The sequence below is a fragment of the Zingiber officinale genome, chromosome 5B (assembly GCF_018446385.1).
Source record: "Zingiber officinale cultivar Zhangliang chromosome 5B, Zo_v1.1, whole genome shotgun sequence".
Taxonomy (NCBI): Eukaryota; Viridiplantae; Streptophyta; class Magnoliopsida; order Zingiberales; family Zingiberaceae; genus Zingiber; species Zingiber officinale.
Window position 1 is genome coordinate 120,653,954 of NC_055995.1, and position 25,708 is coordinate 120,679,661.

At 35.7% G+C, this 25,708-nt stretch overlaps 1 protein-coding gene and 1 pseudogene across 1 annotated transcript; one reads left to right on the forward strand and one right to left on the reverse strand.

Annotated features, from left to right (window-relative positions):
• Positions 1-669: 669 nt before the first annotated feature.
• Positions 670-3,132, reverse strand: LOC121985642. Its single transcript, XM_042539217.1, has 2 exons — positions 2,014-3,132; positions 670-858 (listed from the first exon to the last, which is right to left on the reverse strand). The coding sequence occupies exons 1-2, from the start codon at positions 2,951-2,953 to the stop codon at positions 845-847; spliced, it is 954 nt and encodes a 317-aa protein (XP_042395151.1). The 5' UTR covers positions 2,954-3,132; the 3' UTR covers positions 670-844.
• A 1,603-nt stretch (positions 3,133-4,735) lies between these two features.
• On the forward strand, positions 4,736-23,472 carry LOC121985643 (annotated as a pseudogene).
• The last annotated feature ends 2,236 nt before the right edge of the window (positions 23,473-25,708 follow it).

Consider the following 25,708-nt stretch of genomic DNA (forward strand, 5'->3'; position numbering starts at 1 on the left):
GCAAATTATTTACACGGATGTAAATCATGTTGTCTGTTTATAACTGGCTGAAATTCTTCTGAGCATAGACGCCCATTTAAAATTAATATTTATTTATTATAATAAATTTATCATCCTCTAATTAATCAATTGGGCATCCTATATGATATCCATGTGACCATTTACAAATAAGAAAGTGATTATCCTCTAATCGACACATCCATGTGACCATCTATAAATAATAAAGTGATTTTTACTATTTGATTTTAGTTTTTTCAGGACAGTACAATAGTCAGACATGGGGTGATATAAGATTGAAATTTGATGCATCTAAGTATGTCTTTCTTAGAGATGAATTAATGGAAATACTAGGGATGAGTAAATTATATGTGCTTTTGCCTTTGCTATATAAATAATAAAATTGTTTTTCTCCTTATCAATTTTCAACTAGTACAAACTATTTTGTTAGTGTCTAATTTTCTTATGCAAAGGATTCAGTAGAACAACATATCTCTTATGATTTATTTACTGTGAGATCGACAATAATTACTCCAACAATAAGCAATGGGATGGCTCTTTAGTTATTTTAGCATAAGTTTCTGAGGCTCCAGTTCTGATTTCATGATATATTTTGAATGGAAATCTTCAATGAACTTAAACAACGTTGAACTGAAAACGAAGAACAACATATGCAGCAGCATGGAATTAAGATAGAAAGGAAAACAGAAAACAGACATAGAAAATGCTGATTAAGCCGTTGAATACTTGTTCATGCTACAGCTTGTGAAACAATGACATGGATAATCATTTTTCTTTTTTACTGCGTGTATGGCTGAAACGCTGGAAATGTTTGAGTCGCCTTCTCTCAATCTCTGGCAGCTGCAACACAGTACATAAATAAATAAATAAATAAATAAATAAAACGTAGTATTCACATGCTGTGTCAGATGTGCGCAAATAAGAGTTGCTGATTAAACCTTGTGGAATATCAAACAAAAACAAAAAAAAAAAAAAAGAGAGAGAAAAACCCCACTAAATTAAGGAAACTTTAAATGAACGTCCATTTTTTAAAAAAATTAAACCAGCGTTCCTCTCATAATTTTATCTAAAAATTATCTCTTTATCTGACATTATTATAAAACTATCAGATAACTTCTATAATTTTATAATTTATAGCTAGATAGTTTTTACATAGAAGATTTATTATTATTTTACAAAAAAGCACTATGATAGGTAAAATCTGTGTTTTTTTTTATTTTAATTTTTTTAGATTTTTCTCTTTTTATTTTAATAAGATAATTAAGAATATAACAAATTTTACCGAACCTAATAAATACATTTTTGAAATACCTAAATCACATATTATAATTCTAAAATTATCAAATCACATATTCACTTCCTATTTTACTATGGTTCTCACAGAAAAAAATCAATCAACTAATTTTTTTCTAATCAAATTGTTTTTTTTCCAATAGAATTGATTTTTTTTCTAAGAATCTAAAAATCTAGAAATAGTTTAAAATCAATTTCTATGTATTTAGTTCCCATGATTTTAAAAATAATATTAATTTGATTAAATATATTAATATATTAAGAATAATAATTTTTAAAATATAAATTAATTCGTATTTAAAAAATTATTATTCATAATATATTAAGTTAAATTTATATTTGATAGGATCAGGTAAAACGAAAAGTTACTATGTAATTTGATATTTTAAGATTATAGTGTATGATTTAGTTATTTTAAATTATTATTCTTTATAATATATTAAGTTAAATTTATATTTGATAAAACGAGGTAAAACGAAAAGTTACTATGTAATTTGATATTTTAAAATTATATTGTATGATTTAGTTATTTTATAAATTTATCTATATAGTACGGTAAAAAATAATGGAAAAGTATAAAATGCACGGCTCTTTTGATATATATATTTTTAAATAAAGAATGCATTTTGACCCTAAAACTTACCAATTAGTTAGTTAATATGCAACGAACCCCAAATAGTAAAGAAATTTATATAAACTTACCCCTATGTGTTCCCTGCGCCCTTCTGTGTGGCCTCTCTTGCACGTATCGCGGACGCAGAGGCGGCGGAGGGGCCACGAATTCCGACTCCCCCGATTCAAAGCTCTCACCGCCGAGGCACCCCAAACGCCCAAAACTCGGCTTCCTACCGATCCGGGGCAACGGCGAGACCTTTTCCTCCCCCAGAACCTCCCCCATTCCGGCGCGGCGCTTTTCCTCTCTCCTCGCTTTGCCCATCCGCCCCGTCCTCTCTTCTCTCACCACCTCGCCGCTCACCGGCGGCAACTCCGCCCGCCACATCTTTAGCTTCTTCTCCACCTTCGCACGGTCCCGATCCGCCTCCCGGTTCGCGCCGGCCGTCGGATTCTTCTGGGGCTTCGATTTTGGGACATTCGGGTTGGGAGCGGAGGGGGCCGCGCCGTGGTCGGCGTTGGGGGTGTCGGTGCTTACGACGAGCGCGACGCTGATGTTGAGAATTCCTTGCGGGCGAAGGGAAGTGGGGCGGCGGACCTGGAGGGCGGCATAGCGGGTGGCGGAGGAGGGCCGGAGGGTGGAGAGGAGGGCACGGGCGGTGCCAATGTGCGTGTCGGGGCCGAAGTGTAGCCCGGATCGGGCAGCGTAGACGTCGACGGTGATGGAGGCGGTGTCGGAGCGGAGGACGTCGTCCTCGACGCGGAAGATGAACTTGTCGTTCCACGAGGGTTCGGTGCGGCCGGTGGAGTCGACGCGGGTGCGGGCGCGGTCGTCGGGGCGGATATAGGCGACAGCGTAGGAGCGCATCGAGCGGGCGGCGGGGTAGAGGTCCTGGGCCGAGATCAGCGTCACTTCCACGCGGTGGTACGAATACGGAAACGGGGGACGGTCCGGGCAGTAGTCATTGCCGCCGCCGGCGTCGTAGGCACCGGTGGGATTAGAGGGAGGGCACTTCGACGGAGGGGCCATCGGAGTGCTTCCTACGGCCGCGCCGCCCCTTTCCCGGCCCCGCTTTCCGCTTCCACCGGAAAGGGATGCTTGTTTCGTCCTTTTCAATTCGTGGGGCCCGCTGGAGATGACCTGGTCTACGCCGAGAAGATAATGGGATAGCTACTGCTTAGAATTAACGTGGGCGGTTGGAGAACGCTAATTCTGTTGGGTACAATTAGCGATTGCATCTAATGAGACACGAACTCCTTAAAATAATCTATTAAATATAAATTAACTATTATCGTAATTAACGACTGTTCCGGTCTGGAAATCGAACAAAGTAATTACGAGACGTTGAGTTTGGGTCCGTGCATAAACTTGATTTTTATAAGTGTGAGGTTCTCTGGGGAAATTATGGAGAGGTAGAGAAGATCATGAGAGAGCGGATAAGAAATCATGGGTGGGTATAGACCTCTCTCTGCCTCGACGTATGATACGTCGGTAGATTGGGAAGTCAGTGACTTGGCTGATCAAGTTAGCTCGAAAGTTGATTACACGGTTGATCGAGTCGGCTCGGTAGGTCAAATTGTTGAGGAAGTCGGAAGGCCAGTGACTCAGCTGATTCAATCAACTCGGCAAATCAGGCTACTATAAAAGTCGGGAGGTCGATTGAGTTAGACGGCTTAGGAAATCAAGAGATCGACACTCGATTGGTTGAGTCAGCTCAGCAGTTGACATATCATGTGACGTCTATATTAACCAAATCTCGAGTCATACCATATGACTCTTATGTTGACCAAGTTAAAAACCCGTCACATGGACCTACTTCCATTCGCATCAGGTACTAATCCTCAAACATTTTTAATCAAAATACAAAAACTCACATCACATTCTATCACTATACTGAATTGTTCTTGAACACAAGTCCAATTTAGACAATTAATTGATGTAGTGATGTCTCCTCTCCAAGACAATTACACAAAGAAACCATTCCATCACTGCTACCGATTTAAATTGTTCTTGAACAGAAGTCCAATTTAGACAATTAATTGATGTGGTGACGTCTCTTCTCCAAGACAATTACACAAAGAAACGATTGACACAAAGTGATTCCTTAGAAGGTAAGGTTGGTGAGTTGATTCAATCATCGTTCTAATGAATTTCCTAGCCATTGCTTTATCTTCTATTCTCTTTGGTGCATCCACAGCCAACCACGCTAATAACAAATATACTAGAATTTAACCTGTCTTTTTTGTAGTATGCAGAGATGGTTTTTTATTATAATTAAACTACTTGTTTATTGTATATAAAGTGCAAGTAGGTGCCCACAAAATGATGCTATAAGAGATGATTAATGCTTAATAAGGTAATCCAAACGTTAGGAGGCCGCCGGGAACAAATTATGAAAGTTGGTTCACAAGTTTGCATCAACATATGTAACATCTAAACCGATCGCAAATATCATCATGCGATGTAGATATAAGGTGACATATTCTTATCCATTGTTAAGCTATGTGGTTGAGTTTAGTTATGATCAAAACTAGTTGAGTTTAGTTATGATCAAAATTATTATTTATTTATCGAGTAAACTGTAAATATTTATAAATTTTATATATTTAAATTAAAATAAAAGTATAATTATATTTTATCTAAATTAATAAATAAAATTATTTATAAAACTTGTTCATGAGTTAATGAACTAATTTTATGTATTTAAACTTATTTAGTTTACTATCGACTGATTTCGTTTTATTTACCGTCATTTTGGTTAAAATTATAGTAGAAAATTGTACGTTTGGAGCAGTTTCATTTTATTTTTATTTTATTTTATTTTACACCGACTCGCTTTTAATCGCCCGCTCTGGAACGGTCGGTACGCTGGAAAAAGTTTTGCGCCGAGTTTTCGCCAGATCCGACTGCTTGTCGTCGTGGGCCGGAGCTTTTGTTGCTCGGGATCTGAGTTGCGATGGAGGTGGCGTTGGAGATGGTGCGGGTCAAGGACGCCAAGGAGCGGATGGCTGGGGTGGAGCGGCTCCGCCAGGTTTTGGAAGCCACAACCAGGGGTCTCTCTGCCGGCGAGGTCACTGCCCTCGTCGATGCCTGCATTGATCTCCTTAAGGACAGCAATTTCCGCGTTTCCCAGGGAGCGCTCCAATCGCTGTCCGCCGCGGCTGTGCTCTCTGGAGAGAATTTGAAGGTTCATTTCAATGGCCTTGTGCCGGCCGTCGTGGAGAGGCTGGGAGATGGGAAACAGTCAGTGCGTGACGCGGCCAGGCAGCTTTTGATTACTCTTATGGAGGTTGAAGTTCTCTGTGAAACCTTCATTTTCTTATGTCGGAAACTTCTTTAGTTCTTTGGTTGCTCTGTGCCATGTACTACCCGGAAGTGTTCGTTGTGTGTGCGGTGTGCCTGTGCACTATATCGTCGGATTCATGATTGCATCTATTTATTCTCTACATAAATAGCGAATTACTACTTTTCGACAATTCCACTCGGATCATTGAGTATTCTTCTTCTTCAAAGGAGATCAATCGATATGTTACTCCTTTTTTTTTTGTTTGCGACTATTGAGCAACACTTTCGATGCTGCCTCTTTGTCGAGCTTGTTTCTTATTTGAACTTGAAAGATTTTAAGTCCGTTTTAATACATTTTATATGAACGAGTAGAATGTTCTATTCTCTACTTTCATTTTAATTTTTCCATCAGCTCTTTCTTCTGAATATCAAATAGCTGTTTATGGTAATTATATCCTATTGCTTGTTCCCTTTAAAAAGACCTATTAGTTTTTTCTTCGCAATAGATTTTGTTGACCCAAAACTGTGTGGGTGCTGCTGCTTCCCATTTCTTGTTTGGGATTAAATGACTAACAAGGTCAAGCTCACATGCAAGTTAGGTATCATCCCCAACTATCATTGTCGAAAGAGTCGGTAGTTATGCCTGGACACACAGAAGTTGGAGAGTGAGGGAAGAATTTGCACGGACTGTCACTACAGCCATCAGACTTTTTGCTTCGACTGAACTACCTCTTCAGCGAGTTCTTCTACCTCCTGTATGAGTAGTTTTTGATCTTGAAAGGCATTCTTTATTTTTCAATGCTTGCATCTTCGCATTGAATTTCAGAGGTTAATTAATTTATTGTTTCCTGTCTGTTTGCAGGTTTTGCAGTTGTTAAATGATTCTAATCAGGGTGTAAGAGAAGCTGCTACTTCATGTATTGAGGTTAGATACTGTGCTAATCTCTTTATAATCTGTCATCTGATTTGAGACTAAAGCAACGTGTCAATTTTTGTTACTTAAATTCACGGCCAAGTATGTTATGTAATATAGGAGTAGAAGGGCAACAATTGGGCTTATATGCAAAATGAAGAAAAATAATAATAATCCATAGACCCCCTTTATATTCCATACATTGAGTGGTTTGGTAATTCTATACATTGCCATAATTTGCAACACAAAAAAGAAGCACATTGAGATATACAGGTTATTACATTTTTTTGGGTCCTCCTCTGCTTATCCATTATTATCTCATCTGTGCACCACTATTTCATCAGGGATCCTCAAGTTATATTCCAATCTACCTGAGGATTATTAACATTCTCCTGATAACATTGCTGTAAAAACCACATGGTAATGTAGTCATTTGAGGGATTTCTTTGTGCAAGTGTTTTCAAGGCCATCTTTCACAATTTCAGCACCCTGCAAATGCTACACACTCTTCAACTAAAAAAGTTGATAGTGTTTGGGAGGGGAAGGCTGTGTGGTGTGGGTCATCAGTCGGTGGGTTGGGATTAGGAGAGGATGGTGGCTGTCTTCAATTAGAAGAGTGATTGGAGGTGGCAACTGAAGAAGGGAAAAGGCAACCATTAGGTGGTGTCTGCCTGCTCTCAGGAGGGACAAAATATAGAAACTTTAGAACATTTGATGACCTTGCGGTAGCCACTGACAAATTATAGCCTTGTTTGCAGTATGTCGCAGAATGCATATATTCACTGAGTCACTTACATTGGTTGGAATTCACGAGTCACTTTCACTTGTTGCATCCCTGTAGTAAGATGACAAGCAGGATATAAACTTTTGACTTCTTAAAGGAAACCACCTAGAAAAGAGTAGAAGTGGAGGGCATACAAAAAAGAAAAAGGAAGTTAAATCAGGCGGCCTGGACTCCAGAGTATATATAGTGAAACTAACTATCAAAGAAAAAATATCTAAATAATCATCAAATTCTCTGTGTTTATCTATAACCGTTGGAAGTGGGTGTCACTTGTTACAGGCAATGTATTTATACCAGCAATACATAGCACATACTAGAATACAACACTACTGCCTTAAATGCAATTACACAGGCAGAGTATTTTAATTCAGGTGTTCACCCTATCAATTCCTGTTGAACTGATAATACCAACTATAACAGGTGGTATTGTATGCCTTTTAAAATCATTTGGAACACTGTGGTTTATGCCATTGGACAAGTATGATCTGATGATTAGCAAATTCTTGATGAGAAAAGGTTTGTAATAAATTATTGTTCGATGAAACAAAACTCACTCCTTTTCTATTTTCTTATCTTGTAAGTGCGGGCATGATCACATACAAATACATTATGCTTCCAACAACTGATGTTGCAGTGGCTTGCTTGTAGGAGATGTATGCACAAGTTGGGCCTCAATTTCGTGAGGAATTACACCGTCACCATCTTCCTTCCTCCATGGTAACTGTCAAAGGCTTTGAACCAATTTAAGCTTGGTTCCTGATTGGAACGAAGTTTCTGAATTTAGTGTTTGCAATTTAAGTCTATAAGGGTTAACTTATGAGAGGATTTTTTATGCTAGTGGGAGTTAAATGATCTTCACTTGAAACATTTATTTATTCTTGCAGATAAAAGAAATCAATGCCAGGTTAGAACAAATACAACCAAAACCTCAGCCATCAGATAGAGTTGGAATTTCTTATTTTTCAACTGAAATTAGGCCATCATCTGCAAACCATAAGAAGAATAGTCCAAAGGCCAAGATAGCTCATAGAGAAATCTCAGTTTCTAATGGTTAGTGTTGCTCTTCGCATTAAATCATCCATTGTTTCCAAATTTCACACACACACACACACATACACATATGAAGATCATTTCAGGAATCAAAGAAAACTAGTATCGTTGCTGTTCTTGCAAGATGTTGGTTATTGTGTTTCTAATCTCCATACCAGGAACAGTCATGGGTTGATAGTTGTCTTGATCTGCAGTAGTTTTTTCTTCCCCCTCTCCTGTTAAGGTTTTGTTTGTTTTCACAGGATGGGATAGTCGTAATTTTAGAACCCACCCCTTTGGTTTGCCCATCAATTGAGAATTATCTTCTTTCTTTCCTAGAATAAGTTACTGCCTTTATTCTGTTTTGGGAAGAACTATTTCCTTGTAGACAAAATATATTGATTTTTTTAAAAATGATCTTTGTTTTTATTTATTTATTTATTTTAAATTATCACTCTTTGTATCTGTTGTATAAGCTCAATGGCGTAAAAGGATTCATACAACTGACCCCACCTAATGGGAAAATGCTTGGTTGTTGTTGTTGTTGTGTTGTATCTGTTGTATAAGCAAATTAATGAAATTATAACCTTTGATGTTTGGCGGGTGATTCCCTTGAAGAGCTCATCCTAGTAATTTACTCCATGGGAAATGGAAGGGAAAAGGGAATGATCACTTTGAGGTAATCAACCTCTAAATTCCAAAGGTATTCATTAATTTGGCGGACACAAAAGAGACTCATAGGGCAAAATTTATTGGAGTACATAAGGTGTTTGCCAACAAGGAAGTCGACTTATTTTAGCATAGAGGAAACACTTTATCTTAGAGGGAGTAACTGATTCTAAAGAAAATAAAAATAACTAATTCTCAATTGAATTTGCAACTAGAGATGTTTTTGAATTGATCCCTCTTTTTGTGGGTTGTATCATCCAAGTGACAATATGAAAAATATAAATTGTCAATAATATATTTCTTGTGAAAAAGCAGACCTGAAGGGTTGATGGCTGGTGTATTTTGTTCAATTATTCTATTTTTCTCCTTTTTGATTCTTTTGTTTTCCCTCCATTTTCTGGTTTAAGAGCATTCGATAATACAACACTAAGATTAGTTTTCGACCTGGTTGACTCCACACTTAATCCTTGCCTATATTCGTAGGTCTTCTTCCAGCATTTATATCATCTTACATATTTTATTATGCTAAAGGGCACTGCTTGCCCTTGCTTGCATCATATTATTGATGGTAGAAAAAACTGGGATATGTTGTCAGTGCTTCTACCAGTAAGAATCAAATGCGAGGTTGTCTTTTGGTATTTGCCTATGAGTTTATTTTCCCATTTGTTTAGGTTCTTATTATGCTTTAATCTTGAATGAATTTAGGTGACAATGATTCTACTGAAAAGCCTGTGGTCCCTATTAATGTGTTTTCGGAGAAGGAACTCATTAAGGAAATTGAAAATATTGCATCTGCGCTTGTGCCAGAGAAAGATTGGTCATTTCGCATTGCTGCCATGCAAAAAGTTGAAGGGCTTGTTTTTGGAGGTTTGAGTACTCGTTATTATTTTTTATGATCTAATTACATCCATGCTTAATTTCTTATCAAAATTGTTGCTATTTTTTTAAGAGGGTACTTTTGAGCAATTGTTTTGTCTAACTTTTTTTCTATAACATTTGGAATAATTTAGAAATGTTAATCTCTCTAAACAAAACACCAAATTTTGTATGGTTAAGCCATTCTGTAAACTTAACTGTCAGGTTGGTTACTTAACATGGTCATATGATCTGGTGCCTTTAAATATTTTTTAGAGTTGTTATCTCCTATGGGAAAGGAATGGCACCTCAGGCTTTATAAGGCACCATGATATGTCTAGCCTTAACCTTAAGGTGCCATATCTTGACGACAATATCTTGAGTGACTCACATGTTTAAGTCGTTGTGCAAACACACTCTTGTCAAATGGTGTTGATTGTTGGGATAATATAGGTTTTTTGATTTCCCAGTAGGAGTTTTTGACGAGGAGGGTTTTAGTCCTGCATCGGCAAGGAGAGAAGATATCTTTATTCCTTGAAGGTGACTTTTGGGAAAGGAGAAGCCATTAAGCTCTTAAGAGGAATATAATCCCTTGATAATCCACATGTCAGGCCAATGTGCCAAAAATGCCCTCATCATTTTATTAATTGTTGATCCAACTAAATTGTGCATAAATTTTGACTATTGGACACAGTTTTGTTAACCATATCTTACCCTTCATACTAAATTGGGCAAAGTTAGTCGTTGTGAGATACCATATCTCACTTTGTTCACCAAGAGATTTTTATCCATTTCGCTCTTGACTTTACTCCCATCACTACTTAAGCCTCTTTTTGTACCACTAGGGTAACTCTGTCTTTACTATTTTCAAAATTCCTTAAATAACAGAAAATAATTTTAATATATGCTATGAGGCAATGTACAATTTTGTCATTATTGTGTTCATCATTTTATAATTTGAAGCAATTAATTCTGCAAAATTTAGACACTACTATCTGGTTAGGTATTTCATCTTTACTTTTTTTTCTTTGTTTACTAGAAATCCATGATCTAACTCCTCTCTTTTTGTCGATAGGAGTTGCCTTTGCCTTTTTCCATTATCACTGAACTAAATATTTTGATATGTTAATAGGTGCTGCAGATTATACATCCTTTCCTACGCACCTGAAGCAACTAATTGTTCCCCTTAATACTCAGCTATTGGATCGACGTTCTAGCATCGTGAAACAGGTTCACTATTCTTGATTTTTGAACTGTTATCTACTCATATTATGATCTCAGCTGAACCATATAAAGTTTTATAACTACTTTTGTATTTCATTTTGGTTCCTTGGTGGAGGGAGTGAGAAGATGCTAATCATTATATCATATTAATTCTCATCAGTTGTTGCTACCAGTGATAGCTATATAAATCAAAATGACATTTTTCTGAATCATCAAAAGGCGACTCTATTTCATCAAATATCAAAAAGACACTCTTTGTTTCTCTTAAAAAGAACCACACAATTTTGAGAAAATAAGCTTGATAATTCAGAACAATAATTTTTTTAGGTCAATAATAAAATTTGAATCAATTTGAAAACCAAACTATAAAATTAAAATGTTTTCCTATATTGCATCAATTTATTCTTGACCCAGGTGGTTGTTTCCTGTCTTTAAAAACTTTATGCTAATTATGAACTAACTATAAAATTTAAAAACTTGTTGCAACAGAGAGCATCCCCCTAACTGTGATTAGTCCCTTACATTTATAATCAAATAAAATAAAGTAATGCAATTCATAATTCCAATGAATACTCCAGCACTGTTCACATTTGCTGTTTGATCCTAGTTAAAATAAGGCATTTTTCATATAATCTTTTATCAAACTCTTGCATGACTTTTTTTTTGTGGTACTTACCTATAGCTGTTCTTGTCCTTCTTGTCAATTTTTAGTTTAGTATGATGTTTGAGATTTGTTTGGTTAACAAACCTTTGTTCTCTGTTCTAATGTGCATAGGGGGCTACTTGCCTGCAAGTTACACCATTACTATATGTGTATATATATATATATATTTCCTTCAATATGGTTAACATGAAAAAATGCATCTTTTTTGTGTCGTTTCTATTTCAGGGAAAAGTTCTATGTTCAGCAAATTTATGATTATCTATTGCAATGTAAACCTTTTTGCATTGTTTTTTCTGCTGAACATGGGGATTTATGATGTGTTTGCTTAGACAGATATATGAGGGAAGAGAAAAGAAACTTTTTTTGAAATCATTTTCTCTTCTTTACTTGCAAGGAAGTAAAGAGAACAATGGAATTTAATTCCATATGGTTCCTCTTATTTTGTTTCTGCTAGATTGGGCCGAAATGGAGGGAAATAAATTTTAAGTATCTAATAAACACATGATACGAGATATTATTTCTTTTCTTCCCATTGTGTTTGAGTAAAGAAGATAAATACAATAGAAAAGAAGAAAATCTTTTTTTTTTTTCTTTTTGCCTTCGCTCAAACTACTTCATTTTCCTCTCACTTCCCTTCCAAGTAAAAGCAGCATAGTCAAATTCTATGTTTTGGCATACACTTTCTTGCAATTTGGTTGATTATGATTCAAACATAGTCTGACTTAAAATGTTAAACCATAAATCTATAGTTTATGCAAGCTTGCCCTAACAAATATTCAGATAGCGTAGCATGGGATAAGATGATTTTCTGATTTTATTTTCTTATCTAGGCGTGCCATTTGTTGCGCTTACTATCAAAAGAGCTAATGGATGACTTTGAAGCTTGTGCTGAGATCTTCATTCCGGTAACACCCTTTTGTGTGCCATAAAGTTGGCTTTATAACAGAAGTAACTGTTGCTTAATGAATCGTTTCAGGTACTTATGAAGCTTGTTGTGATAACTGTTCTTGTGATTGCGGAGTCTGCAGATAATTGCATTAAAACAGTATGATACATGATTGAAACTTCAGATTAGAAATATGACCAGTTTAACTAGGGAGATTGACTGCTTATTTACTCTCCTGCCAATCTATCAATTCCTCAGATGTTGCGTAACTGCAAAGTTGCTCGTGTGCTACCTCGAATAGCTGATGCTGCAAAGAATGACAAAAGTTCAGTTCTTCGTGCTAGGTGAGTAGCAATGGCTTAGACTGCCTGTATGTACCTCTTTGTTCTTTGAAATTTTATGTTTGCTTTACTAGGTGTTGCGAATATGCGCTTCTGATACTGGAGTACTGGGCTGATGCTCCAGAACTTCAACGTTCTGCTGATTTATATGAGGATCTGATCAAATGCTGTGTAGCTGATGCAATGAGTGAGGTAAGATATTGTATTTGATTTTCCAGTTGACTCTGTTAAGTGACAAAACAATCATTGCTTACATTCAGACAGCCGCTTTGTTGATGTTCAGTGCAATGATGCAATCCCATGCATGGTCTAACATTTTGGTTGCCAGTAGGTACCCATATATGGATAATATGTACAGTTCTGACAGAATTGAGAAGGAAAGCCAAATTATCTACATTGTAAATGTGTTCCAGTGCTACAAGTGATAAATAACTATATCATATCATGAATCAAAATAAATAAACAACCAGGCTAACCTACATTACTGCATCTTAGGAGCCCCTGAGACTATGGTGCAGCGGTAGGGCGCCCAAGTTGTCACCCAGGTACTCGCGGTTCGATTCCCAACTATGACGTATTTGTAGAAATTTTTCCTCCGAATGGGGGGTGCAACCATGGTTTAAAATTTCAACTTGTGCCGAGGTTTCGGTCCAGATTGAAACGATACAGTTTCGGTCCTAGATCGGAACGATACGGTTTCGGTATTATATCGTGCCGTGTCGAAACGGTTTCGGTATTTTTTTTATTTATATATAGTACTTATTAGATAAATATAATTATTGTTTATAATTTAAAAATAAGTTGTATATTGATTTTATATAAATTCTCAATTATTGAACAACTTAATATGGTTAGAAAAATAATTAAATATATATTTTTAAATAAAATTAATTATTTATTCATTTAATTAATTATTAATTTAAATAATATATATTTAAAAAATATTAATAAAACAGTAAAAAATAAAAAAATTATCATAATATAAATATAATTTATTAAAAAAAATTAGATTTTTTTAAAAATTTTAAATGAAATTTAAAATAATAAAAAATATTAGAATATAAATATGAATTATTATAATTTTTTTTTTTTTTAAAAAAATTTAAAAAAAAAAATATTTTATATATTTTATTATTTTATTTATATTTTATTATATTTAATATTAGTTCGAAATTCACTAAGTCAAGGCAAATATCACTTGATGAGCTGGCGGCGCGCAACTTCGATTACATGTGAGCGCATGGGCGGAATTCGATGGCCGGCACTGGGGGAATTCGCTAGGGGGCTAGGGTTTAGGGGGCTTAGCTCTTTTGAATCAACCACTGCAGAGTACAACATGATATCTGATCAGGACAACACATCTGCCTGATCTAGGAAAAGATGCTGTAAGATTGCACATGCGCTTGATTTTTTGACAGTATGATTACCTTTCCCCTCAAGAACATCATCTGATCATTTATAAACATAGAATGAATTAGTAAAAAAATCAATTCAGAAAATTAGTATATTTATAGAATATAAAAGCTAACGCCTTATGCTAGCTAGCTTCTGTGCTTTTAGCTGTAATGTTTGAAACTGAGAAATACTACTAACATCACTACACATTACTTACACCATCTGTTGAACTCTGAGACTCTGTCTCAGTCTGAGACCCTCTTTAATTTTGCTGAATTTCTTGAAATTTGATGAATTATTAGAATTACTCAGATTTTAGATTTTTTTAACCTTTTTTAACCAGTTTTGTTTAGCAGAAGTTTTAGATTTATTGCAATTATTGATCAACAACAAACAATCATCTACAACAAGCTAATTAAGGTTGGTTTTACTTTTCTTCTTTGATGTTTGACCTTTTGTTTTGGCTTGCTGTCTTGTCTGTGTGCGATGAACAACTCGAACCTGCTCGAACCTGCTAAAACAAACACAAGAGAGGTCTAGGCGGCTTTTTTTTATTTTTTGATCCTGTCACACAAACCAGTTCTAGTTCTTCTTTTTTTTTTTGATGTTTGTTGTTTTGTGTACTACTGTTATATATTTAGTCATCTTTTTTTTTTTTTTTTTTTTTTGATTTTGACACACTGACACAAATTCCAGAGATGTTGAATGAAGAGAGAGGAGTAGGCGATATTCTTCTCTTCTCTCTCTCTCCTGAAAAAAAGGGAGCACACTTATCTCATCTCCATCTCAATCCATGAGTACAAGCATACCTAGTAGTATCTCTGCATTTGTTGCAATGGATAAGACTTCAGCTATTTTGTCAGGGATCTGTTTCTCATCTAGCCTTGTGTCAAAATCAAATCACTTGTAAAAAAATTCGGAGAGAAGCCTAGAGAGTGTGCTTCATGCTAGCAAACAGAAGGTTCTAGCTATTGAAAGTTTACTGAAAGGTATTAGCATGTCTGAGAAGAAAACCCTTACTGCTGCATGCTCCACAAGCTTGGATCTAGGTATCCTTGAGATGCTGTCATTTGGGTTTAACTATTGTTTTCTTATAGTCAGAGCTAGATAAATTCACTCTTTATTGAACTTTTTTATGTTTGGCAAAATTGCAAGGGCTGAGTTATCTTACCTCATCTTGTTCCTAGTGCAGCCGTTGATTCTCCATCTACCCATGATAAGCCACTCACTACCAGTGTTTCCTCAAATTCTTTTTCTATGCAAAGTTCACCATTGGAGGATTCAACCATCACAAACATTGGAAAAGATGGTAACAGGAATGGTGGTTTAAATATGTCTGACCTAGTCAGTCAGGTTCAATTATCTAGAGATCAAACAAGACTGTCTTTCCTTTATCATGATACATCTGATTCCCTTTCTTTGCCATCATCATACTTGAAACGATCATGTGAACGATTGCAAGACGGAAGTGTTTGTGAAGATAATGTCGATCACAAGTTGACTAGGCAACTTCTGGGTATCCAAACAGAAAAATGTAATCTGGAGACACCATCTATGGATTCTAGCCATAGGGATTCACAGAATCTTTATGTTCCCAACTTTCGACGGCCTCTTCTAAGAAAGCAAGTGACGGGAAGAGGTGTGGCAAATGCTAGAAATAGTTTTGATGATAGTCAAATCCTAGCAAGTGAAATGTCTAGCTATATAGATGGTTCAGAAACACTTGGTGATGCACTTAGTGAGGGACTAAGCCCAAGTTCAGATTGGGTAGCTAGGGTTTGTTCATTCAATTACCTTTGGAGTTTGTTGCAGCAAGGTCCAAAAGGTGTTTTGGAGGTAACACAGAATTTTGAGAAGGTTATGAAGTTGTTTTTCCGATATTTGGATGACCCTCATCATAAAGTTGCACAGGCAACCTTTGTAACCCTTGCTGAAATTATTTCAACTTGCAGAAAGCCTTTTGAGAATTATCTTGAAAGAACATTACCACGTGTTTTTGCTAGATTAATTGATCCAAAGGAACTGGTAAGGCAACCATGTTCAGTAACACTTGAGATAATTGGTAAGACGTACAACATTGATTCTCTTCTCCCTGCTCTTGTCCGCTCTTTGGATGAGCAGAGATCTCCTAAAGCAAAATTGGTTGTCATTCAGTTTGCGAATAATTCCTTTAATAAACATACAATAAATTCTGATGGTTACAGTAACAACGGATTTCTTAAGTTATGGCTTGCTAAGTTATTGCCTTTGGTAAATGACAAAAATATAAGGCTGAAGGAAGCATCCATATCTGGAATCATTTCAGTTTATTCCCATTTTGATGCAATTCGAGTCTTGAATTTCATTTTGAGTCTTTCTGTTGAAGAACAGAACTTGTTAAGACGAAAACTTAAGCAGTATACTCCTCGTATAGAGGTTGAGTTAATGAACTTCTTGCAGAATAAGAAAGAACGTCAGCGTTCAAAATCTTTTTATGACCAATCAGATGTTGGAACTTCTGAGGAAGGTTATGTCGGAGGTATTCATTGTGCATATTACTCAGCCTGTTCAGTTGATGGTGAAGGTGAGAGGAAGTGGACTTCAACCGAGCAGTTGATGCAGTTTGATGTTTACACTATTCATGCAACTTCTGATGAGTCTCATCATCCTTCTCAGAATGTTGATGCTTGCACTTCTGATCCTTCATCTCAAGGCAGGTTGGTGACTAATTCATTGCTGAAAACAAATTATAGCATTGAGCATGAGAATTCTCTGTTAACTCCACGTCTAGATGTGAGTGAACTAATCAGTTGTGATGGACACAAGACCATTGATATGAATCATGGAAGTGAAGTTTGTAGAGATCCTGAAATGAACCATAATAAGCTTAATTTTTCAAAATCTAACCTAGAAGGAGATATGGGACCTAGCATTCCAGGACTTCTTCATCAGGTATGCATAGAATATGTTGGAATTTTCACTTGTCTTGTCCTTCTTTTATTTTGTCTTATCATTAAAGTAGTGCAAACCAGCAACTTAGGGTAAAAAATGTGTGTATAAGGGATAATTAATTTGGATCATTTTAACTTCCTTTTGTTTGAAGATTTGTAATGTAAATGATGCAAGCTCGAGTTCAGAGAAATGTGACACCTTGCAACAGCTGGCGGAAATTTCACTAAAGAATGATAATTCTGTCTGGGCAAAGGTAGACACCGTTTTCTATTCCCTGATAACCCTTGTTTCCTGCCTACAATTATTTTGTTTTACTAGGTGAAATTTTTTGCTGAAACAATGCATCAAACTTAGAGAAGTAGAATCTTAGCATCATGCAGCCTCAGGGTTGTTAATTCTTAGAGGTTGACCTTCAATGATATGTAAATAAAAGATGATATGGGATCAATGTTAATTCATACTAATGAGGTGCTTTGAAATCCCTAAGAGTTTCGATTGGCCAATGAACCTGTATGGTACACCAAACAAATCGATCATTAAAAATTTTTTGGTAAAAATATACATGTGTTTGTTTACCTTCTCTAGAAATGTAAAACTGTACATAGGTTCCTCTTCATCCTGAAATCACCTCTCTTATTTTTTAACTTCTCCCTGAAGATTGCCTTTTGGGACTCAAAGAGCATGCGTACAAGTTTTATTTTATTAATGCTGAAAATAAAGTTTTCCAAAAAGTTTTGTAATAGAACACTTATGAATATACAATCATTATGATATCCTAACTGAAAAGCTCTAAAGCATAATCTGTTGGTCTGGTGGCTAATGGGCATGAACATTTCTGTTCTGTGTGAAAGTGGATGACTTCTCATTCATGACAGAAGTGGTGTGCTCCTTTAACTTGGGAAGTTCTATTATTGTTGAATTACATTCTAGTAGAAATCTTCCCTCATATGACACTATAATATGAGACTTCAAGGAGGGTAATGATAGTGCTAGTTACATGACATATGGGAAAAAAATATACAACATAATCCAATCATTTGGAAGCAGCATTTCATTTTTTAGTGGTTGTTATTCTGACTATTTTCTTTCGAGCAACCATGAGTGTTTCACTGTGGTAAAGCTTGAAACTAGGTTTGTTGGGGAGCACACTTTTTGTTGATTGGGTTACTATTATGATCTTTTATGTTGTATTGTTATGGATCTTCCTTTTCTCATTAATAAATGTGACAAGCTTATATGCATTTTAAGTTTTTGGTGTAATGTATCTCTTTGCAGTATTTCGATCAGATCTTGACAGCTGTGCTTGAGGTGTTTGATCATTCAGATCCTTTGATGCGGGAGCTGGCTCTTTCTGTGATTGTTAGAATGCTTGACAATCAGGTCTTGCCTTTTTTATTCTATTCTCTTCATATATCCTTATTGTTGAACTGTCTTACTATCTAAATGTTCTTTCTTTGTTCATTTACTCACAGAAAAGTGCAATGGAAGATTCTATTGATGTTGTCACTGAGAAGTTGATTCATGCGTCTAAAGATGAGGTTGCGAAGGTATGAATTCTTTCTTTGTTCTCTCTTTAGATACTTCTTTTTAGAGTGTGATTGAATAATACTTACTAGTTACTAGTTGTGTGCGATGAAAAATGCAAGTGGGAACTATTCGTATCCTTAACATTCTTTCCCACCCTGTGCTGTCGAGCAGACCATGTTAAACTGACTCAAGTCCCAAGAAATCAACTGTGACTTCGGTTTATACTTTTCTTTGTATTAATACTACCAAGATTTGTATACAGAGCTTTTAGTGTCAAGTCTAATAAAAAGACAGTTTATAGCATTAGCACGGGGCTTTTCTCAACTGTTTTTGCAACATTTAAGCTTATTATCTTTGCTTTTCGTTTTGCTTTCTTGCAGGTTTCAAATGAAGCAAATCAATGCCTGAATATTATCTTGACACGCTTTGATCCATACAAATTCCTAAGTGTATGAACTGCTAAGTTAGACAATTCATGTTTGGAAACTATTTTACTAAGTAAATTAGTCTCTATCTTAGACATTGTTATCCAACCATTTCCTTTCTCTGCAGGTTATAGTTCCTTTATTAGTCAGCAATGATGAAAAGAGCCTTGTTATTTGTATCAACTGCTTAACCAAGGTATCTTCTCTTGTGCCCTAAGCTTTGGCTTTTCATCGTATGCTCTCAGCATCTCAACATAAAACTATTTGTTTCCTTGGCAAACTTAATATTTGCTCTGTGAACTGCCTTTTGGTTTCTTTTGGTATTCTACGCAAATAGCAACACTGTCACTCCACTATGGGGGAACAATGACTCAATGAATACCATCTGAATCAGTGATGGGATTAGGTGGTCAACTTCCAATTTCAAGTTTATTAAACTATTCAAAATTAAGGTGGTATGAATTACTTTATGTTTACTAAAAATACAAAAGTCATGGCATCAATGTAGCTTCCCCCTTTTTTCATTATTTTTCATTTCTTTCTTCATTTTATTTCTTTTCACATTTCAGATTATAAAGGAATGATAAATAACAAAACTGTATGCTAAATTGACATGATTAAGTAAAAGTAAATATTTATTAATGGTTTAGATACAATGCATGAAGTCCATGTACATCATAAAGCATACAAGTTGTACAAAATATATCTTAAATTCAAAGATTGTTAGTCAAGTTGATCGCCTTTGATCTCCAATTGTTGTAAACCAGCTAAAGAAGATTAGTGATGCTTCATCACATAAAGAAGATAAGTGACTTTTCAATCTGAGTAAAATTTTCTTAGGTGCCTCTTTTATCTTTTGACTGCAAGAACACCCCTACAGGTGGATGTGACTCAAAAGATGGACTTGGCAATTGAAGGTGAATTGTGGGCTATAAGTTACTGGCTTGTATCTACAGAGCATACAAACAAGAAGGATTTTTTGTGCGTGTGCCAATTGTCTTCTAGTGATTTGATAGTTGATAAAAAAAAAAAAATTATAACCCCTTTGAACCCCAAGTTCTTATGGATATTGTCATCAAAATCACTAGTTCTGGTCAAGTTAGATTATAGTAATCATGGTTTGAAATCTCATGGGGTGGTACAGTTGAGACTTTGTGCTTGTAAATTATCAAAATTTGATTTTGATTGACCTTTCCTATATCACTCGTGCTGGTCGTGCCAATGAGTATCACCATGTCAACGCTTGGGATCCTTTGGTGTAGCAAACTCTTCTGAATTCATTTTGATGCTAGCGAGTCAAGTATTGACTCAATATAGTTTTGTATTTTTTTCAATTGACTATCTAATTGTTTTGTTTTCCGAAGTACATAAAGTAAGCGAAAGATTATAAAGTACTAAAAACATCTAAACTCATCAAGGTAAGCTTTGGTACATGTTGAAACGTATCAAGTGAAAATGTATTATTTCAATGGAGGATTGAGACTTTGCACAAAATGATACTTTAAAATCATACTCTCATCCAATGCACTTGTTTCCTTATTAGTAAGGTGTAATCAGTTGAGACTAGAAGAGATGCTTGCAATATATTGTAACTTGTTGCTTCAAAATGTTACTTCAGGCGACTTTTTAATGCATATAGCCTTACCTTTGGAAGTAAACAAGCTCAATGGATGAGGATTATTAGATTAAAACTATCATGTGCTTGGAAATGTGTCAATGCATGCAGAGTGTTAGCACTTAGCGGAACATAACATGGTGACCACATATAGCTGTGGTTGGAGACCCAACTTTGGCACAATATAACACTTAAACCTTGGTTATAATTACTAGAAATTTTAGCAAAATAACTGATGTATCTAAAGACTAGTAGATTGGTGTAAATATACTATACTAAGAATTCAAGTTGTGGACTATTCGTTTATCATTAAATGAAATGAACTCATTAGCTAGAAACAGTTATTTAGCATCGCTAAAAGTCGGCAACAAAATTTATTGCTAGCATGTTTAAAATGAATGAAAGTTTTTGCAGATAGACAAGTTTAGTCAATTATGCAAAAGGCATCTATTTGAAAATTATTCTCACATAGATAAATAGAATCTGTAGACCTTAGTAAATAGCAACATGCCTTGTGGAAAATGTCCACCACAGTTATGGTGGTAGAGGCCGTGGCCATTCATGCAGCTTTTGTCATGTCCTTGTGCAACAACACCTAATGGTGCATTTTTTTTTTCTCGAACATACCTTCAATATAGTTCGGTAATAGGATAAGATCAATTTAGCTGGTTCAACTCTTGTTTTTTGGTGATTCAATTAACAATGCTGAGGATTTACTCATGCCTTATCTGTTGCAGATTGTCGGACGGCTTCCTCGAGAAGATTTGATGCAGCATTTGCCTTCATTTTTGCCAGCATTGTTTGATGCATTTGGAAACCAAAGTCCAGACTTGAGAAAGGTGGCTTTTTCCCACTGTGTACAGCATGTGCACACGTGGCTTCTTTCTGATGCTTATTATAACCTTTTTCCATTGCTATATATATGCTAGCATAACTTTTTTTTTTAAAAAAAAAAGATTGCATGATAGGTCACTTTGCATAAAAATAATTCTGCTAATATTCATACTGTGATAACCAAGCAAAAATGACTTAGGGCGTGTTTGGTTCGGGGTTATCATTGATAACCTTAGTTGGTTATCAATGATAACCTTGTTTGGTTTAAGTAATTGCTGATACCTGGTAATGTAATATTCCTGCCACATCAGCAATTAGGGAATAGAACCAGGAATCAGAAAACCTTGAAAATGTTAGGTTTTCTGTTATTCCAGGGTTATCAATAATTTGTTCCAAAAATATCCTTCTCCCCTCACGCAGCTCTCGACCTTCTCGGTCCCCCTCACGCAGCTCTCGACCTTCTCGGTGCAGCAGGCAGAGACGATGGACACGCGCGTAGGCAGGCTCACGGTCCCGCCGGCGTCGATGCCGGTCTTCCCCGTCATCTTCATCATGGCCCCTCGCGCGATCGTGCCCCTCCGACCTGCAATATTCGTTCTTTGGTCAACGCCGTTGGCCGCACGTGTCGGCGCGGTTATATATTGCTGCGTTCGGGTCACGGTGGGGTTATCCTGGTGGCGGAGATGGAGGACGACAACTGGGACCTGAGCGCGGTGGTGCGGAGTTGCCGGTCGTCAGGGGAGGCGGCGCCGTCGACGAGGGACTCCTTGTTCCGCGATCGTTGGAGCAGCTTCGTGTGGTGGAGGACCGGAAAGGCGGCGCCTTTATAAGTTTATCGGAGGTATTCGAGCGCCGGAGCGGCGTGTTAGAGATCCCCGAAGTCCAGCCGCTGCCGGGGGAGAAAGGTAGCTCTTTGTCGCTTCTCTCCACCGCGGTGCTACAGGGCGCCGCCGTAGTGGAGTCAAAGCAGCAGGAGAAGGTGGCCAACCGGCGGCTAGCGCTGGAGGAGCTGTGGAGGGTGAAGCGCAGGAAGGGGTGTGGGCGGAGGCGCACCGACGGCTTGGGGAGAAGCTGTCGGCGAACAAAAATTGGGGAGGAATCTAGTGAAATAAAATCTATTAAAATAATTAAAAATTTTAATCACATATATAAATATATATAAATTTAAAATATATATAATAAGTTAATTACATATCTAATTATATTTTAAAAATATATAATTATTATTATTAATTTAATTTTATTTATTCTACAAAATTACTCATATAATTAAACAAGGGGTAATATAGTAAATGTCAAGTTAGATTATATCATTACCTAGTTGAACCAAACAAGATTAAGATTATGTTTTATTCACTCATAACCTTGGTTATGTGATTATCAAGTAATCACATAACCAAGGTTATATACGATAACTTGAACCAAACGCACCCTTAGGTTTAGTCTTTTTAACTTGACTATTAGTTGCTTATAAAAATGACATTGTACTTGAAAAAGAAAGATCTACGTAACTGTACCTAGGCATCTTTTACACTGGGAAGATCAAACTAGGTTTGGGCCACCATAACATTTTTAGAATAGAAGTGTAATGGTTTCCAGCTCCTAAATCTCTTCTTCAGAATGCAAAATAGGATTTCTAGATTATTTTTTTTTCATTTGATAAATCTGTTCGTTGCTCTTTTTCTGGGGATGATGCCTTGTGTTCTATATTCTACTTTTTGTTGATAATTATCTGACATGTTTCTCTACTAAATACTTTTCAGACTGTTGTTTTCTGTTTGGTGGAAATCTATATCATATTGGGGAAGTCATTTGTACCTTATTTGGAGGGCCTTAGTAGCACGCAGCTACGACTGGTGACCATCTACGCAAACAGAATTTCTCAGGCAAGATCTGGTGCTTCACTCGATTCTTGTCACTAATGTCTTTCAGTTCTGTCTTATTTGTTTTTGTGAGGAATTTGTATAGCGTGATCAGCCCCTCGGTATTTTATTGTTTTCCCTGATTGATGACCATCGGAATGTAGTTTGCTGGAGAGGGCTGATGGATCAGTTTATTTATCATGTTGTACAGAAGCATGTTCCCGTCTCTTGTAATACAGAGTTACTACTCGTGAGATCTTAGCTAGCATGATGAATATATGCATGATGTGCTGAAATAATCTTCTGGTATTTCTGCAGCCATTTTCGATCTATTTTGATAGCTGTTAAAGCCTGATTCCAGCTCAGTTTTCCAAATGAGTGTTGTGCAACTACATTGTTTACCAATTAATTTATCATATTTCATTTACTTAATGTTGCTCACTCTTTCATTTTGGTCAGCTTGGCTGATGTGATGCACGGAGTATGGGAGCTAACGTAGACCTGACCACAGTCTGGTCTGAACCAGACCCAGGCCCGTAACCAGGTCAATGGGCCTGTTACTCATTGACCTGGTTGCTGGACTTTAGTTATGGTTCAATGGTCCAATTAATCGGAACCACCGGTTTAAATTGGTCTTTGTTTTTTTGTTATAGATGAGTTTTTCTAATGAAAATTTATTAAAAAGAATTGTGTTACAGTTCAATGACTCAATTAAAACCGCCGGTTCAAATTGGTCGATCAATTGTTTTTTGTATAGATGATTTTTTTTTTAATGAAAACTTGTTAAAAAGAATTGTGTTGTCGGGGCTTACCTAGGTTTTTTTTTTTTTTTTGGTAAAAGTCTAATATTCTAATCAATTAGCTTATAACAGATTGATCCATATATTAGTTAATATTATATATATATATATATATATATATATATATATATTATAGTTAGAGGGAAAAGTAAAAGTAATTCCTACTATTGATTCATAGTTTTGTTTGAGAGAGAGGGAGAGGTTTTTTTTTTATTTTTTTAGTTGTTCAAATTAATTGATCATATTTTTTTAATCAATTACTACGATTCAATATTCGTTATTCTCTAAATTTTATAAATATGGAGCTTATTTATCATTTCCATGTCTTCTCTATTCTCATCTTTTAATTCTAAAATTTAATCGTTTTCGATTTCAATTCTCTAATTATAGTGAAAAAAAGAGATTTATCATTTTAATTTCAAAAAAATAATAAAATCCAAATGAGGATATCTTTTTTTTTATAAAGTTATAATTTTTTTAAAAAAAATAATAATAATAATCTTAAATGGTAAAGAACCGTAAATCAAACCATGAATCGGCGATTCCGAATCGTACATGAACTATAATAATTTTAGATGATTAAGATTTATAGTTGATATATAAAGAATCATCAAACCGACTATCCAAATAATTGAATCATCGGTTATGAACCGTGATAGAATCTAAGCTAATGGATTGTGCATGGCTAGGCATGGTTTGCCACGCAACATGAGCCAGGGTTGGTTGTCCTGTGCCAAAACTCGTGTTCAGTTGCTAGTTAAGAGGAAAAAATAGTGTAATAAAAATTGAAATGTTAGTAAGGGTTAAATGATTTCAAAATTGAAATTTTAAGAGTGATATATATATATATAAAATTTCACATGTAATAGTTTTTTAAAAAGAATTATTATCAGCCCTAAGGTTTCAAATTTTCATAGATGGTAGGAAATTAAATGATTCAACTTAGCTAGTTAGGTCTAATGGTGCTTTCCTGATACTGTAATCCATCTAAAATTGTCCTTTGATTTTCTTTTGCCTCCTCTTTAACACGAAGTGTATTTTACAGATATTATTTGGTTATGATCTATCGGCATCACTTGATACATTTGAGATTGATAAAGTTAATAATAAAAGTGATTTTTTAGATTGCATTGCCAATGATAATCTGAATTTAATAAGATTTCTTACCTAGATTATTAATAAGAATATAATATGATAAGATTCTAACACAACGTCAGATTCTGCATCATATGAAACAATAGTTCCATTTGTCTATTCCCGGATAATTGAATGCATGTGACCATGAATGCATCTGAAGTGCACCACACATGTCTTCATGTGCCTTGTTTGCACAAATTAATCATGTGCTTTGCACATAATCACATATTTTATGAGCAAATTAACCCTAATTTTTTTTTTAAAAAAAAATCTATGATTGCCTTAAAAAAAAGTCATCATAAATTAACACTAAAAACCCAATAATATAATTAATCATATCCTTGTGTACAATAATAATTTATTTTTTTTTTATATTTTCTATACTAATAGTTAACCGAGAAAATGCAAAATGTATTGCTGTTGTTGTGTCTCATTCTCTCTGTCCCATAGAAAAATTATCAAAATTTCGGTATGTGAAAAGGCAAGTTTTTGAAAATGAGCAATTTTCAATTTGGACCTTTGCTATTTCAATATTCCCGAGCATGTAAACATTGACATAATTTTGCTCCCTCTCTCTCCTTCTCGTATAGTAAGCTAGTGTTTCAATA

Bases quoted from the DNA above. Each gene is read 5' to 3' on its own strand.
- LOC121985642 (XM_042539217.1), bottom strand. From the start codon at position 2,953: ATGGCCCCTCCGTCGAAGTGCCCTCCCTCTAATCCCACCGGTGCCTAC.